General features: G+C 51.5%; 4 protein-coding genes across 4 annotated transcripts; 1 reads left to right on the forward strand and 3 right to left on the reverse strand.

The window, feature by feature from the left end:
- Nucleotides 1-347: 347 nt before the first annotated feature.
- Nucleotides 348-8,001, forward strand: MYCGRDRAFT_51670 (uncharacterized protein; the record flags this gene model as incomplete). Its single annotated transcript, XM_003847368.1, has 2 exons — nt 348-708; nt 755-8,001. 2 exons carry the CDS (start codon nt 348-350, stop codon nt 7,999-8,001), a joined length of 7,608 nt encoding a protein of 2,535 aa, XP_003847416.1.
- A 1,015-nt stretch (nt 8,002-9,016) lies between these two features.
- MYCGRDRAFT_97579 (uncharacterized protein) lies at nt 9,017-9,391 on the reverse strand (the record flags this gene model as incomplete). The annotated part of the gene is made up of 1 exon (XM_003847427.1): nt 9,017-9,391. The coding sequence occupies one exon, from the start codon at nt 9,389-9,391 to the stop codon at nt 9,017-9,019; it is 375 nt and encodes a 124-aa protein (XP_003847475.1).
- Nucleotides 9,392-13,049: 3,658 nt separating this feature from the next.
- MYCGRDRAFT_97580 (uncharacterized protein) lies at nt 13,050-15,442 on the reverse strand (the record flags this gene model as incomplete). Its single annotated transcript, XM_003847426.1, has 4 exons — nt 13,050-13,089; nt 13,597-13,660; nt 14,155-15,175; nt 15,401-15,442. 4 exons carry the CDS (start codon nt 15,440-15,442, stop codon nt 13,050-13,052), a joined length of 1,167 nt encoding a protein of 388 aa, XP_003847474.1.
- An 804-nt stretch (nt 15,443-16,246) lies between these two features.
- Nucleotides 16,247-16,702, reverse strand: MYCGRDRAFT_51612 (uncharacterized protein; the record flags this gene model as incomplete). The annotated part of the gene is made up of 1 exon (XM_003847425.1): nt 16,247-16,702. One exon carries the CDS (start codon nt 16,700-16,702, stop codon nt 16,247-16,249), a length of 456 nt encoding a protein of 151 aa, XP_003847473.1.
- Nucleotides 16,703-17,534: the final 832 nt, after the last annotated feature.

Consider the following 17,534-nt stretch of genomic DNA (forward strand, 5'->3'; position numbering starts at 1 on the left):
TTGCACTATCTGAGGCGCGAGCGAAATGAGTGGTAGGATTGACATGGGTTGGAACGACCACATCAAAGCCATTCCTTCCCTACTTGTGTCGCCTACCAGAATATGGAGCTTGAACGCCGGTAACGTCCTTTGCGTTTGACAAAAACTGCTGTACCAGGGCCTCTACTAGAACTGGATTGGTGTAATCGGGCTAGGTACCAAACAATCATCCTGACAATGGTCGGAAGTGACGACCATGGTTGGAGGTGCACAGTTGTCAACAATTCGACTGGTAGCGCACCAGTCAACGGTCCTGGACCTCATATCTGTCCGTTGATCGACTGCGATATATAAGAAGTCTTGTTTGCATGGCTCTAGGTATTCCACGCAGTGATCTATGGTTTACTGAAGACTTCTTTGCAATATACAACAACTTCATCGAATTTATCATGCTTTCTCGCGATGCTTTTTTGTTTTTGGTCCACCACGTGTTCCTCCCACCTAAACTCCCTCAAAAAAATGATTCTGGCTCTGGTTTCGAACTTATACTGCTGAACTTTGTCATTGAGGCTTTGACGGCGTTCCGTAAACTCTCCACAGATCAGGAACTTTGTATGATCGATGCCGCGATGAGCATGCTGCTAGAAATGAAGTCTGTTCATGCCTCCCCCGCAGATGAGATTATTGAAGATGAGCTCCAACGAGCTTTAGGTACAGTCGTGGACCATGGTATGTCCGGCCCATCGCGCTCTCTATCAACGACTGACGCAGACAGGGGGATTTCTTCCACTTCATGTCCGCGCTCAAAATGCTGGAGTCATCATCAGCAAGGTTGATGCTTACATCCATTTCGAAGCATTTGAGTTGGCGCCTCTTAATGAAGCAGTTCTGACGACCACAGGCAGGCTCCGCCGCCACTTTCCCGGATCTGCTACAGCCGTGAAAGTCAGTCAAGCCGCTGAGCTAGAATTCCAGGCGGTGGTTGCAAGAACGCTCAGTCTGATGAGCCACCAAGCCGCGGCCGGCCTACAGCCGCAAGCAAAGAAAGCGGGCCAAATGCACGATGAAGACCGAGAAACGACTCACCCTGGAATGGTGTCTGAATTTTTCGACGGCTTCGTGACCGCGGTTGGTACACCAGTGAGCGTTGAGGTTCTTGCCAAGAACACTCGAGAAGAAGTGCTCTGGGATAAAGCAAGATCGCCCTGGCGTAGGTCCCCTGGTTGGCTTCTCCTGCGAGTGTCACTTCAGCTGTGCTTTTCACGATCCGCAAAGGAAGCTGGCGAATACACCGGCCTCTACAAGCAGTTCATGGTGTTCTTGATGTCCCGTGTATTAAAAACTTCAACACAGTTTTGCCTCGATACAGACGTCTTGCACATCATGAACGCCAAAATCGCACGCCGCTTGCATAAGCTTAATCCAAACCTCTGCACCCTGGTTCAAGATGCTGTGTTGGAAGTCATGCGAGAGACTCACGAGCTCATTTCCAATCGCTGGTCAAGCATTCAAGATCACGAAAAGCACTCGATAGACCTCTCAACCTTATCGACTTTGGATTTCGAACGAGACATTCAGCTCAGTCTCCCAGAATTGGACGATTTCATAGAGGCGACAAAGCGTCGAAAGTCACAAGCTTACAATTTTTTTGTTCATATGAAGTCCGATCTGATCATATACGATGCTCATGTGCTACCAGAAGCGCTCGGGGTGAGCGGCGACACAACTGTTCAAAACCTACACGGTTTTGAAACGTGGATGGGCTCCAACCTTTCCGACTGGGTCCAGGAACACAAGAACGACTTCGGGGCTTGTGGTCAACTTGGTGCCCTGATGAAACGGTATCACTCTCTCGCCATGGTTCACTATTCCGCAAATCCCGAGGCTATCTCCATGATGGTTCTGGTAACTCTGGAGCTGTGGGTAGCGTGCGACAAGATCGCAACACGGTCCTGCTCTCTGCTTGACAAGTACGACCCCGGTATACCTGAAGAGCTGCTCCAAAACCTCCTCCTACCACTCAGACAACAGATGGATAGGCTCTCTTCCGTGGAGAATTACCTCATGGAACGATCGCAGTCGCGTCGCCCGTCGACCATGCTATTCAGTAACTCTGATGATGAGTGTTTTGCAGCTAGGTACTTCGATCAATCTGCTACACATCAGGCGCTACATCAAAGAATCTTGGAAAAAGCGACAAAGGCAAGAAGCAACAAAATAGATGAGCTGCGACGACTCCAGGAGGATTATGCGAGACTCATGCGACTCCATAGCCAGAGCTGCTGCGAGTTTTATGAGTTCTCCAACCATATCTCTGGACTCCAGAAGCATCACTCACCGAACTGCTTACACTGTAGCTATTCATCCAAAGCCAACGCACTTGAGATTGCAGTCCACGAATGGCCTTTACCGGAGGACATCACGAGAGCGAAATCGGTAGTCTTTGAACTCTCCGTCCCTACTTCATTTGGGCACTGGCGTGATGCTACTGTGTACCTACTTTTGGACGTACTGGCGGCTCAATACAGTTCCACCCAACGTCCACGGACGTCCCATCGTCTCTCTCAGGACCCACACCTCACTGGCTCCTTTTCCTCCTCTTTCGATCCCGCCGGTTCCCAACGCATCGAACTACTATCACAAAACAAGCCCCACACAGGTACCCACCGCAGAGGCAGGAATGTGTCTACGGCGCGAGAACATGACGTGTGTGTCCACAATGGCTTGAACTATCAGTACTACGATAACGGTACGGGTTGCTTTACCTGCCCATTCGAGGTCACAGACAAGTTACCGCGATCTTGCACGTACTCGCCGCCCAGCAGGTCTCTAGCGTTGGAAAAGTACATCTTTAGGCCTGCCCAACTCCCAAACGGCCCATCGCCGAACACGGTGATTGCAGGCCAGTCGGAGTGTCCTGCTCATATGACACTGCATGAGTTCAAAGAGTTGACCTCTATTCCATTGGCCTACCATGTCCAGTGGATTGAGATCGCCGTTCAGCTGACGCTACCTTCTATCGACTTCAAGAAACCGGAGACAGCGCTGGTACTTTTACAGTGCATTCATCAAGCGGGGCCCATGTGCGACCGGAATGGGACGCTGCGCGAAAGTCACCAGCTACTAGGATACAACGAATTCGCAGACACATTGCTAAATGGCTTGAATGATGCCCTGCATCGAATTGAGCAAAATTGGGAGTCGTCACAAGCTCTTGCCATTTTCATCGCCATTGCACGGCGTTTATGTTCGCTGAGCTGCTCGGAAAGTGTCCAAGCCGCTTGTTTGCAGTACCTTCAGAAGGCATCTACTGTCGCACTCAATTGGGCGCACCTTTTGAAGTCCAAGGCAAACCAGACTAACGCGATAGACCGCGAAGAGTTCCTTTTACGAAGCGTCGAAGCCGCCCTACTTTGCAGTAACACTTTCGATGTCGACCGCGCACACTTGCCAGCCATCTTGGCAAATGCGCAGGTTGCTTCGGTGCTCCTGCAGTGCTCTACTATGATCCATGATGGCAACCACGCTCTTGCAGACACCATTGACCTCCAGACGATGATGTCAAAATCACGGCACATGCGCATCCTTCATGACGCCTACCACTGTCTGGCGACAAATCAAGCTGCCCTTCATGATGCGATCGGGAAAGCCTGGTCTGCATATCGACCACAAGGCGATTGGCATGCCTCGGACAGCGCTTGTCACTGGGTGGTCACTCGAACTGCTCCAATGGCGCAAGATGGCGGACTGTCCGTCCAATACAACCTACTGAGCGGCCAGCTGCTTGTCAATGGTCTACCCCTCGACCGACTCCCCGCCAATTACGAGCAGTGCGAAGGATATCAGTCGCTTTTTGGCAAATCTACTGTCGAAGTGATGCCATCCAGCGTCCCAGGAATGCAATTTTCGAGCAAGACAGAGCACCACGGCTACAATATACATTTCGGCCTATCAACCCTTGAGCTTCAGCGCTCGAAAGACTTCATGGTGCAGACCTCCACTACGACCTCGGGTACGACTCACGAATTGATCCCAAAACGTTTCTTCCATAAGCAATTACCGGAATCCTTTGTAAACGATTTTGTGCACTGGTATGATTGCGGTACTGAACAGGTGGAATTCCGTCCCACTGCGAAGCCCTGGAGCAATGGTTCCCGCGAGCAGTGGACACTGGTCAGAAGCGATGACTCCAAGTGGAGGTTGACAATGCCAAGGAACAAGACTTTCCTGATAGGCTTGAACAGCCAGACGGCGACGATCCTTGCCAACCTTCTATCTCCACTTGCAAAGCCGCTTCAAATCCACTGTGTCGTTAGTGCTCCTCTATCCTCGTTGGATATCAAAGTCCCTAGCTTACGGTTGGCTTTCAATCTCGATCGTGGAGCCTCATTTATCCGGTGCCTTGAGTTTCGTGGGATGATTGTCGACCCTGACCAGTCGCTGGGAACCCTCATTGGCTTCCAGAATAAACTCATTCTACGAAGTGAGCACACCGGAGACCGTATCATCCTCCTGGTCGAGGGGAATACATCTTTCCGGACGCGCCGAGCAGAATCAAGCACAGGACAATGGAGCAGCAGACACCACGTGGTGGTTGAAGTGGATCGTGACACTACCATTCGCTGGCACTCGTTCCGTGTTGACTTGTGCCTCAACCGGCTCATCGACAATGGCGGTCTACAGAGCAAACTGTTTCTCGTCTATCTCCATGCACTCACGTCATCATGTGCACAAGATCCGCTAACGAAGATGACCGGAACAGAGCAAGCGCTTGGTATATTAGGTTCAGCTGCTGTCCGATCCTTTGATCAATTATCACAGGAGAACATCGATCTCCTGATGCTGATTGCTGGGCTGACGCCAAAGCGGTCATACTACCCAGCTAATGAGCAAGTCATGCAGACTATCACATGGGACTCACAGCTCGGCTTCATGGCTCAGCACAATCGTTTCTATCAACTGGTCCAATCCATACTTCGTCAGGCGGCAAGATCCAAATTGTTCTTTCCCGGCTCCAAGGTCGAAATACCGACAGTGGGAGACGTCGAACCACTTTTGCTTGAGCGTGATTGTATCAGGTCTTCGGCTTGGCGCGTATCTGATTATGGAGCCGAGGATCACACTTCCGAGGGCGACATTGCCTATCACTCCAGAGATCGTAACGGAAACTCCCCAAGGCGACTTGATGTGTACGTTATATCGAGCCTTATTCACCACGGTCACGCTAAGTTCCACTGGGGACCACTGTCCGAGGGAAGTCTGTGGGAGTTTCTGTCCCGTGCTTCCATGATCTCCGGTCCGGAATATAAACCAGACTTGTCCCAGATTAGGTACGACGCTACGCTTCTGGAAGACAATGGTACCTTTCTCTCTGAGAATTGGCCTCCTTTACAACGTATATTGAGCAGAGGGCCAAGCGGAGAAATCAATAAATACGCGCTGATGATCTGGCTCTCTACCATGGCATGCTCTGGAAAAATTGAGAAGGCCATTCTCGAGACGGTCGCACTTATCTACACCTGCGACGATTTCGGAGCTATTATCGCGCCGAACGAGGAGGCTTTCCACATATATGAGGGCCGCCATATTGACAAAGCCAAATTGAAGGAAGACATAAAACCCAATCTTCGTGCATTCCACCACTCTCCGGAGGCCAAACTATCCAAATTACTGCATGAGTCGAGAGTGGACTTCGGACACCGGACCCAGCAGCTATTTCGAAGCAGCCAGCAGACAGCTGTCGAAAAGCTTGCCTCTGCACTGATCACACAGTGGCCTTCTGAAAATCCCAACATCCCAGCTATAGGCCAATTCGCAGATGTGTCTTCTTATGTGGATGTGCAAGCCGCAATGCGTACGGCAAGCACAACTTTCAAGAATTGCTTTGACAATCTACAACTCTCCCAGTACCTTCAACTCATCGAAGGGATTGCCTCCCATCATGAGGTTCATCCGGTCACCGTCCCTCGTCAGAATCTACAAGATCCACTGCCGAGTCCAGGATCAAATGTTTTCATATCGACAGCCGACATTTTCGAAAAATCCGCGCCCCGACTCACGATAGCTTGCGAGCCCATCAAAACAAGCCTCAGACCTTTGAGACAGGACAGGAGGTGTTCGCGTCTCGAAGAATTCATCACCAGACTAGAGATGGGGAAAGATAATTCTGGATTCGAAAATGATTATGTCAACAATCTCAAGGCCAGTCTTGAATCGTTACGACATTTGGAACGGCAGGAAGTAGGTCAACTTCCATCACATGACTGCTTGGTCACACACTTGCAATCCTGCAGATCGCAGGCCCTGCACATGTACGGAGAAATGACGAGAGCCGCCACCCCATCTGCTAGCGAGAGTCCCTCGCTTGCAGCTATGGCAGAGATCGATCAATGGCCAAGGATGCGTCCGATGCTATACCTCCAGCAGCTCGGGAAAGACGGCTGGAAAGGACTAGTATACGACTGGCGCCGCTGCATCGTCACGTACGGCCTCGCTCTGACGTGGGCTCAACGTGCGGAGCGGCTAGTCAATGCATCTCGTTCGGGAAGAAAGAGTGATGTTGTTGCCGAACTCCAGAACACTGGTCACCAAAACTGGGATGCACTGGAGCACCCAGAATCGCTCCTTCTCGAAGTAGAGTGTAACATCATGATTCGTGACGTCCAGGAGCAGATCGCTGGCGAGATGCGGAATCCTCGATGCAGACGTAACACCTCGATGCAACTGAATATGGGCGAAGGAAAGTCGTCAGTCATCGTGCCAATGGTCGCAGCTGCACTTGCTGATGGATCCCGACTGGTCCGGGTCATCGTGGGAAAGCCTCAGGCCAAGCAGATGGCGCAGATGCTGATCTCAAAGCTCGGCGGCATGCTGAATCGTCGTATCTACTACCTCCCAGTTTCTCGTAGTCTCCGACTCGATGGAAGGGGAGCTGATACGATCGATCAGATTTGCCGGGAGTGTAAAAAGAATGGTGGTATCCTCTTGGTCCATCCGGAACACATACTTTCGTTCCAGCTGATGGGTCTCGAGCGTCATATCACAGGCGATGAATCGGTTGGCCGTCCACTACTGCGCACACAAGAGCTCTTCGACCAGTGCTCCCGAGACATCGTGGATGAGAGCGACGAAAACTTCAGCGTAAAATTCGAGCTGATTTACACCATTGGTACACAGCGCCAAATTGACATGAGTCCGGATCGCTGGATCAGTATCCAACAGGTCTTGGATCTGGTCAACGAAATAGCACCTACAGTTGCTGACGAACTACCACACTCACTGGAAATACGGCGAACGTCCCGAGGTCAATTCCCGAGGATGAGGATACTCCATTTGGATGCTGTCGAACCCCTGCTGGACAAAATCGGCAAGAAGATATGTGCTACCGGCCTGGCAGGATTTCCCATATACAGACAGCCGCCGGCCGTTCGCGACGCTGTTCTTTCGTACATCACCAAACGCGATATAACGAGCGAACAGATTGACCTTGTCGAGAATTCCGCTCCCGATGGGTTTTGGAATGAAAGTAATCAGCGCATGCTCTTCCTGCTTCGGGGCCTTCTTGCCGAGGGTGTTCTCGGATTCGCATTCGGTCGGAAGCGATGGCGTGTCAACTATGGCTTCGACCCGAGCCGTACTCCCACCACACGATTAGCAGTGCCGTTCAGAGCCAAGGACCAGCCAACATCCCGCTCCGAGTTTAGCCATCCCGACGTAGTCATTCTCCTCACATCTTTATGCTACTATTACGGAGGTCTGGCTGATGAGCACCTCTTCGCCTCATTCGAACATCTCCTTGATACTGATCAAAAAGACATCGAATACCAAGCTTGGATCCAAGGTGTACCAGACCTGTGCCGCACTTTCCGCCAACTTGAGGGTATTAATCTCAAAGATCGACAACAATGTACTTCGCACGTGTTCCCGGCATTGCGCCACAACAAGCGCGTTGTGGACTATTTCTTATCCCACATCGTGTTCCCTAAAGAGATGAGAGAGTTTCCTTCAAAGCTGTCGGCCTAATGTAGCTGACATTGTCGCTTGAAAGTGGAAGGATCTTGTTGTGATATTCGGCGAGTGAACAGAAATACGCGTGAGGAGAGGAACGTGAGATAAATATGGGCAGTTGTGTGTGCCTCTGTCAGTCAGTCGTCATTGTTCATTGGAGTGAATTAATCGGCTGCAGACATGGGTGGCTGCATGGCGAGCACGGCTCGCTGTCCCCTACGTGGCCATTGTTCGATGATCCCGACTGCGCGAAGGATCCTTCCAGCGTCGCCAGGTCCCTGTCGAAATCGCCATTGAGCGACTGGTCGGAGCTGCCGTCGCTTTCGTACTCGTCGTCGGGTTCACTGTTTGAATTTCTATCCAGGTTCGTTTCCGCTCTAGCATCTGTATCCGTGATGGGTAGAGGAATTAGAATGTAAAAGGGTATGTAGCAATGTATAGAACGCCCGAGACCTCAGTCAAGACCGGAGACTAATTCTTGCAGAGTCGATGGAGGTGCGCATGCGTATTCTGTGCGCCAAGCAGGCACGGCACGAGCCGTTCTGCCAAGCCACAGCTCCCGGGCACTCCAGTGCGTTCCATGCTCTTACAACATGCCTCGGGCATGTTGATTCATCTGGAGATAGGCAGCAAGAGTACGAGCAAAATCTGATTGGCGGCAGAGCTTGCCGCCTGGAGGACCAGGCGAGGGCTCTTATCATCTCATCAGCCCTGCTGAGAGGATGTGCTCTGTTGTGAGCCTTCCACGCTATGCGGTACGCGGCCAGGGCGCCTCCTGCATGTCCTGTCGTCCTGTCCTTGCCGAGCTTCTCGTCCTCCTTCTGATGGGGCTGCAGGGCCAGAGATGATGCGCACTGCAACAATTCCACCTCTCTCCTGCCCCACGAGCTCCGTCCACCACCCCCGTCCATCCCTTACCGGGCACTCTACCTTCCGGTTCCCTTCGCGCGCAATGATGCTCTCACTCGACGACCTCGACTTCCAGACACCGGGTGACTTCGCGGAACTTTTCAAGGATGACCGGCCACTACTACTTCCCGAGCCACTGTGTACGAATCTCGAAGATGCCTCGACAGAAGGGAGCCTCGCTGCCGTCAAAGACATATACACGGAAATCCGCCGCATTTTCCCAGCTATTCCTCGAGCCATCACCGAAGATGATACCGGGTTGCACGTCGTCGTCAAGAGCATTATTTTCGAAGCCGCCGTATGAGTTGTGTATGAGTCTCGTTGCAGAGATTCGGTCTATTTCCTTAACAAGGTTCTTGCACTGAGCTCCTTTACGAGTAGTTGCAAGACAGTAGACGCTAGGTTCGAAAAGCACAAGCTCGCTACCTGCCATTGTCGCTGCAGCGGGAGTCAGGCAGTTGTGGCTCTTGGTGGAGTGAAGCATGACAGAGAGCATTGTAGGTGCTGGGGAGCATCGTGCTCTTCAGATACAAGGCGGGACCGAAGCCTGGCTGGCTGACCTAGCGGCCTGCATGACATCCGCGTTGAAATAGCTACATCGCGCATGCGAAGATACTACAGAGGGGAACGGACCGATTGACCCCTGGCAAAACTCTTGGAGAATGGTCTCGGGCGTTGCAAATCGATGACTGACGGTATTCCCACCGACATTCTCGCCGGCCTGTTCTGCATGCTATAGAACCCATCTGCCTCTGCATCATCGTATAGCTCGACGTGCATAGACCGGTGAGAGATCCAGCGAGTAGGGTCTTTGCGGAGCGAAAGTTGATGGCGCCTTGCTTTGGGGTTCCGAAACCCGCCGTCAAAAGCTGTGAACACCTCTTCTGCCCCTAAAAGACTCGGTCGAACGCAACGATGCACGACGGCCCCGATAACGATTCGCTGAGCAAGTCTGCTTCGATTGCTGCGCTAATTGTAAGGAACTCGTGGTATGAACGTGTTGTCGCTTCTATTTCGCGCTGCACGCAGTATAGATTGTGCCCATGTCCGTTGGGAATTGTTGGGCTCCGAGCATTGCTGAGCTCAACAAGAACTTCCTAAGCGACCCCGTTACCTTATGATGATCCCAGACTCTTGCTTCTCCCCCATACGTGGATATTCTGCAGACACGATGCCGTTTACCGAAATGAAGTTGTGCAGCTGGACCGGTGAAGTGACCCCTCACTAATGTCTCTTACCACCCTTGCTTGTAAAGCTCACCATGCCACTCCTGCTACTGGACGAAGTGTGCGTGCTGACTCTCAGGCTTCACTCAGCAATCATACATCAAGCATCAACCACATTCGAATGTCCGTCATTTTGGGTCAACAATTCGAAACAGAAACCACGATTCATGCTGTCGAAATATGGAATTTGAGAATTCGACTTTGGCAGCAAAACTCTTGGAAATTCAGGAATACCAGACCGTGAACGACAAATCGGCCTCGTGGGTGGACAACCTTTTGTGCTTGAGCTTGAAATCAAGGCGCACCCGTGTACTCCAGCTCCATGAAAGGCCTCGAGGTTTAGCTCATTGCAGGAGATATATTGCAGTCTCCTATCCCTGGAGTCCAGCACCGAGGCTGGAATGCGGACGGAATGGGGGATATAGTATCGAAGGGCGTCTCGAAGGCTCACCAGGACGAAATGAAGTCCGCGATGAGGTCATTCATAGAGTGATAAAGTATGCATTCTTTCGTGATATTAACCGGTTCTGGATTGACCAGGAGTGTAATCTCAAGACCGATGAAGAGAAACTCCAGACTGCAATGGACTCTATGGATCTGGTGTATCGCTACAGTGAGTTCTCGGTCGGCTTGATAGCAGTCATACTCAAGAGCCAAAATGAGGTCGATACTCTACAGCATCTTCTCCATGGGAAATATACTGTCCAACGTGGCCAAAACGATTTTCCGCAGCTCAGTCGTATGGGGAAACGTGGGAATCACCTGAAAGTTTACAGATTGCTTCAACACTTATATAAGGACCAGTGGTGGAGTAGGGCCTGGATTTTCCAGGAAGAATATCTTTCTGCAATTACCATGGATTTGCTTATACGGCTTGCGCCAGGTTTGACGACACAGAGAGAGTTTGGCCACATTTCAGGTGAAATCTGCATTGGTGCAGCGCAGTTTCGCGAGCAAGCTACGCTATTTCTCCTGGCCTTCAAGCATACAACTCCGAACGCACTTCACAAAAATAATTGTGCGAGCATGCTCGAGAGATTTGGAAAATACAGCGTACAGTTCCAGTTCCAACACGATGCTCGACGGAAGCCGATGACTCCGCGTATATTTGCGGATATCACTCGGAGGAGTGTCAAGCATCCGTTCGATCTTCTGCCAATCACTGCAAACAGTTGCGACTACGCAGTAAGGTTTAACGCACGGGAGATGTCGCAGAGCAAATTTGGCGTCGAAATTTGTTTACTTGCAATGTTCCTCCTGAATGGAGAACTGCTTCGCGATTCACGACATGTCCATAAGTTGCCAGAAAGTCAAGAAATGCACCTCGGAAACTATCTGCAGCACATCGCATTCAACAAATTTGATCCTCCCGTCGACATCAAACATCTGTCCTACTTGAAAAATTGTCGTCTTCATCAAGTTCGTTTTTGTCGGAAGGGTAGGATGACGGAAGGCTACATATGGAAGATTGATTCCATTCTCGATACGGACTGCTGGCCCTTTCCTATGCGCTGGTCGCAGAAGAAACGTGACGAAGGACTGGACAGATCTCAGAGGGACAATTTGCACCTTTTGATTTTCATGCTGAGGAGAAATCACAAGAGATATGGTGCCCTCGCTGCAAACATTGAGGCTTTCCTTACCTGGGATGCTACCTGTACTGATAGTTCTCCCGCAAAAGAGCACATGGAGCTGATGGCACAGTCAGTGGTAAATGCAATGAGAAACCGAAAGCGCCTATACGTCGCAGCCCTAAATGGGTCTAGCGAGCCTGCTGGCATATTCGCAGGGCCGCAAGATGGTAGTCTAGCGATCTTTACCAGCTGGCACGCAGACAAATGCCATGACAACCGGTACCGCCTCAATCATGTTTCACTTGGGGTCAGAGTCGAGAAGAATGGTAGGATACCACTGCTAGATACTGTAGAATGGGTCAACGGGTTGACTTTCTTCCGGACTCAATCGAAGGTGCCGGTTATCTTTAAGTGGCCAGAAGCTTGGATGGCCTGAAGTATCGCAACTATGCATTGAACTCGACACTGCGGGACTTAGCTGTCAAATGTGCGCAGATCAAGGTTATCTTGCTTGTGGCCGTAGGAAGGCATGGGAAAATCAATGCGGATTCAATTCGATTGATGTGGCTCGCAACGCAGGGTGGCTCGCCACACCGGGCAGGATGTTCAGTGTCTCGGCACACCGTGCGTCTCGGCACGAAGGGACAGACGTTATCGAGAGACATGTGGTTTCAGATTTCATGATGTATCTCGCAGCGAGGGGCTGCTATACTGGGAAGAATGTTACGTGGAAAGTCTACTACCTACGAAAGGAATACAGCTTCTATGCAAAACGCAATTGACGACGCTCATCTCCGCCCCGCAGTGAAGCCCGCCTCACGGACCCCTACTATCGTTCTTCTGCAAAAGGGACAAGCATTAGTGCCATCGACGATTCGTGCCACACACGTACTACAGAGGCTATGACCACAAGGCAGTCGGGTCGATACACGAGAAACACCATTCCAAGGTTCAGCGCAAATGTTGCATTGTGATTCCGTGGGTCTAGGCTCTCTTGCATATTCCTGGTTCTCAATTCTGACGGTGTTGCTTGTGATGACGACAGGAGGAACATATTGATTCCGTATATGTGGCTCGTTGCCTCTGGTCCTGAAACCGTCCAGCCTCTGTCGAAGAGTATCCATAGTTTCTGCTTGTCTTAGGTCTTCACTTCCAACATCCATCATTCTTGCAGCTAAGTAATTGATGTTCTGCTGAAGCGTGGCTGTTGCGTCTAGTCGAGGCACCGTAGGCCAGCCGAGAGGCTGTATGAGGTTGTTGAACTCTTGTAGCATGGGCTCTAACTGCGTGACTTGCTCCTGTTCTCGCTGGTATCTGGCAAGCATTTCCTGTCGCAAGTCCTGTATTGCCCGATCTATTTCTGCTTCTTCTTCCGGGTTGGCGGCTTGAATTCTCTGGATCAGTCGTGTCTGTTCATGGGCAAATGCATCCCGGGGTAGGCCGCGTGGCCTCGATTGGATCTGCCTTGTCATTCTACTCAGCCTCCATTCTAATATGTGCGGGCTGTCTGTTGACGTACTTTGGGGACGGCCGTCCATGTCGGCTCTGCAGAAAGGGCATGTCTGGATCCGGCTTCTGCATGCGGTGCAAAGTACATGGCCGCAGCGGAGAGATTGTGGGACAGTGCTATCGCTCCACTCCATCCTGCAAATCAAGCACTCGGAATCCACAGTACTATCAATCTCAATCTGCTCAGTGCCAGCTGAGTTGGCCCCCACTGTCGCCGGGACAGTGTTGGTGGCGTCGTCCCGTAGCTCTGTCTCGGTCGAGCTGATAATGGAGATCGGGGATTGAGCAGTGCCAGCTGCCCACCCTACGCCACTATGGCCTCTGCGACTGCTCTGCACTAACTGCTGTCAGTCAGCGCATTGAACGAGGATATTGCCATCACTACGACTTACTTGATATCGTCCGCATAAGCTGTTCGATCAACCTTTGTTGAGATGCCATTTGTTCCATCATTGACTGCATTTGTGTCTGTATGTCTGTCAAAGGCACTCCAGTTTCCTCTGGCGGTCTGGTTGAAGTGTTGTTCGGGCCTGATCCTATGATCGTTTCCGGGGTGGACACTCTATCAGATCGCTCCTCTGCTTGATCTCGAGGCTGGGAAGGAAGGCGAGTGCTGGCTGATCGGGTATCTCGCAGACGTGATGACTGCTCGCGGGATTGCGCATAAGCACGAAAACTTCCCAGATCCTCTTGGCCCGTGTCTTGTATCCATAACTCTATTTGTTCCTGGACAACGACCTCCCCGTATCGCGCTTTCAAGTTTGAGAGTGCGAACCAACGGCTGTTTCTGTTATCAAAGCTGACTAGGACGAGCGCTGCTGGACCACGTTGTCGCCAGCCAACCTGTCCTCTGACTGAGGGCTCTTGGAACAGGCAAGCCACACCACCGATACTCATTGCTCCGAAAGCCTGACCTCGTAGCGAATCACGTCCCGGTGTTTCGATCTTACCAACACGATCCAAGTCACTCACAGAGGGCTCACGATTCATTCGCTCGAACTCGTTGAAAGCCCCCTTCCCAAAGTAGCTGGCCTTAATGAGAAGGTAATGATCGTACTCTCCACGGCCGAATTTCAGGATAAATTGATGACCATGACCTTGCTTCTTCCAGCCAACAATTTGGCCATGTTCTCCCTGACGCTGGTTCCTATCCACAAACCATACTTTATTGTGAGCAGACAGGTAGCTGTGTACGCCAGAGCCGTTGACAGACCTGAAGCCAGGTAAGTTGGCGGATTCATGCTGCTCCCAGGCATGAACTCCCAATCCCCAATCGAGCGAGCCGGCGGGGAATTCCTTGCGCCGCGCCTCGCTTCTGAGCTCGTTCGCAATTCCCGAAAGCACGCTCCTTACTGTTTCGGGGCTGTCGCCACTGTTCAAACATCGTCTGGCCTCTGATACCTTCAAAGGCCATAACGTTGTATCTAGTGCTCGATCCGCTGTCCGACCAACCTCGCGCATAAGCATGTCATTCCAAAGTCCAAGTAACAGAAGTATTTGTTGATTCTCCGGGTTGTTACTCAAAGTGAGGAGGCAGTGATGAATATGTCTCCAAACGGACTCTCTCTCGTGATGGTATGGAGAGAGCCGTCGCCATGGCATATCTGTACCGACTACTGGAGCTCTGATCTCGGCTAGATAAGACTCCCCGTCCGCAGTCAATGCTCCCCTGAACGATGGGTTTGGTGCAAATTCCACACCATCCATGGCTTCTGCTCCATCGGCACCTCTGACCGACGCTATGGCATTGGCATGATCTGACCCGACACTGTTCGGATCCTCGCCTGCCACTGCATCACTCGTGCCGTCTGGAGGATTTTGTTGATTATTGACATTACCCTGCTCTTGGTGAGGAGGAAGGTCAGGATCTCTAGCGGTGGACTGGTTGTCTGGAAGAAGTGTGCTGGAACTATTGTTCTCAGAACTGTTCTGGTTCGATGCTGATTGATGAGAGATCTCGTTCACACGAGACTGTACAGAGTCATGTTCGGCAGGATTGTTGCTCGGGCTTTGTTCCACAGCCTCAGTAGCTCTTGGGTCACCTGCACTACCTGGGGGGCGTGAACCTTGTGATGGCCGAATATTGTTCTCCTCAGGGATATCCTCAACTCGGACAAAACGCCCGCGAGCGTTGCGTGCGCGAGCACTGCCTGGAGTCCGGGGACTTGGCGATGGGCGTTCTACGCTGCCACCTACTGTGGATGTAAGGTCTAGATGTTGTGGTGCTCGGGCTGGCATAGTGTTGACTTTACACGAGACACGGAGCTAACAGCCAGATGCTTCTGACTGGACATCTTGGAAAATGACAGTATTTTATACCTCAGATCAGGCTCTGGTACAGAGACTTCCGGCTGTTTCATTGCTCAAGGGCCCATTCCAGTCCCAGTCTCAGTCCTCCATTGCTGAAACAAGCCTTCACAATACGCCTCGGGCGAGCTTATCAGCGATTTGTTGCCTGGCTGAGTCTAGATATGGTCTGGCAGCGCTGCAACGCGTGCCTAGAAGCCATAGTACATCTCCTGAATCTCCCTCCCGATCATCGCTACGGCAAATTCGCAGACTTGCGCCCTTACATTGTAGCCATCAAGCTGAGGGTTGCCAGATACGATCGTTCCGGCGAAGAAGTCGATGATCATGTTCAATTGGACTCGGAGGTGTTGTTCGTATCGTTCACAGAATCGAATAGGGATGTCTATCGAATCAAATGACTCTGGAGTCGACATAGCTAGGGCTGTTAGCTGACGTTATGGAATGAAGCATCGCAACGTACAATCCATGGGTTGTCCGGACTGCTCTCGTGCCAGTCCCGTCGTTCGGTGTCAGGCGAACGGTGGCAAGATACGATGATTACATGCGTTAGAGCAAGACAATTGTGTTCAAATTTTGAATTGTCGTGGCCAGAGCCCGTTTGAGCCCGGCAGTCCAGTTCTGGCCGAACCTGTACGAACTCAGTGTCATGCGCTGAACAACTCGCAATTGGACTCAGTGGCTTCAATATAGGCCAGTACTCTATTTTTCAGCATGTAGCTACATTGCACACTTTTACGATCTGTAACTATGCTCTCTATGACCGACATTGCCTTCGAAGCGTCCGGCATAGTTGCCGGGCGGGTAATAATCGCAGACGAAAAACAGTCCCAGGTTCCCCCTGCCCTCACAGTCGTGCAAATAGCAGCCCAATTCGGTGGAAGCGCGCCATACAAGCTGTGTAAAGTGTCCAGTCTCGTCGCTGTATACATGGGAAGCATAATTGTATGCAGCTTCCTCAGAAGCCCACAGATCGATTGCTTCCGCCACCACGCTATCCTGTAGCGCGGGCTGTTTGCCACCACTATAGGTGTACCAAAAGATATTCTGCCCATCCTCTCGCGGCGGAGGAGGATGATCTGCCACGCAGCCCATCGCCCAGGTCTGCGCCCGTGCTGCGACAGTTTCATTCCACTTTAACGGACCAGCAGAGTATTGGAGGCGATAGGAATTGGTGCGTTCCAGGGCCATTTCTGCGAAGGTATTCAACGAAGTAGTCTTTGGCCTATCAGAGCTCGCTGTTGTGCTTAACGTACTGAGCTTCGGTTTTGAGCTTGATGTTTCAGCCTGGACGCGTGTGTGAGATATAACTCGTTGTGGTGAACTAGTGACAGTGCGGCTGTGGGTGCCGGTGGCTGTGGTGTTGCCGATCTTACAGGGCTCTACGGTGCGGTCAAACGCTCGAGTGGAAGTGCCGTCGAACACAGCACCTAGACCAATTGCGATCGCGATTGAAGACCACATCATGTCAGACTGTGCAGGCTGTGAAAGGTGACATGCGACTGTAAATACTACGCCTGCGTAGTTTAAGCAGTTTCAGATCTCGTCGGGATGCTTGAAGAGGAAGGATTGCTAGTTTCATGCCCTTTTGCAGGTCTTCCTAATAGAGGCTGAGAATTGGTGGAGGGGAGAGGCATAAGCTAGCCAGTCTGACGAATGTCGAATGGTCTTGTTGTGTCGATCTATAATCAGACATCAAGTGCCGACTCAACTCTCACGCGAGCTGACACAATGGTGCTCTGTCTAGTGGCCTGGGACATCAGCAACTCAGAAGCCGTAATTAGTAGTGTCCGTGATGTGCAAGTGCGGAACAGATTCAGGTGTGGCTTTAAGCTTGCAATCAACGACGAGTGGTCGACGAATAAGTGAGGTGGGAAAAACAGAGTACCCGGGTTCGAGGACCGAAACGGGACAAATGCTTGGGTTTTGCTGCGGGACGGTCCGCACGATGACCTTCCACCTCACACAAACTCCGATGACACGCTTCGCACATGGCCACTTCTGGACAACAGATCAAGCTCCA

The sequence above is a fragment of the Zymoseptoria tritici genome, chromosome 14, assembly GCF_000219625.1.
Source record: "Zymoseptoria tritici IPO323 chromosome 14, whole genome shotgun sequence".
In the NCBI taxonomy this organism is placed as follows: domain Eukaryota; kingdom Fungi; phylum Ascomycota; class Dothideomycetes; order Mycosphaerellales; family Mycosphaerellaceae; genus Zymoseptoria; species Zymoseptoria tritici.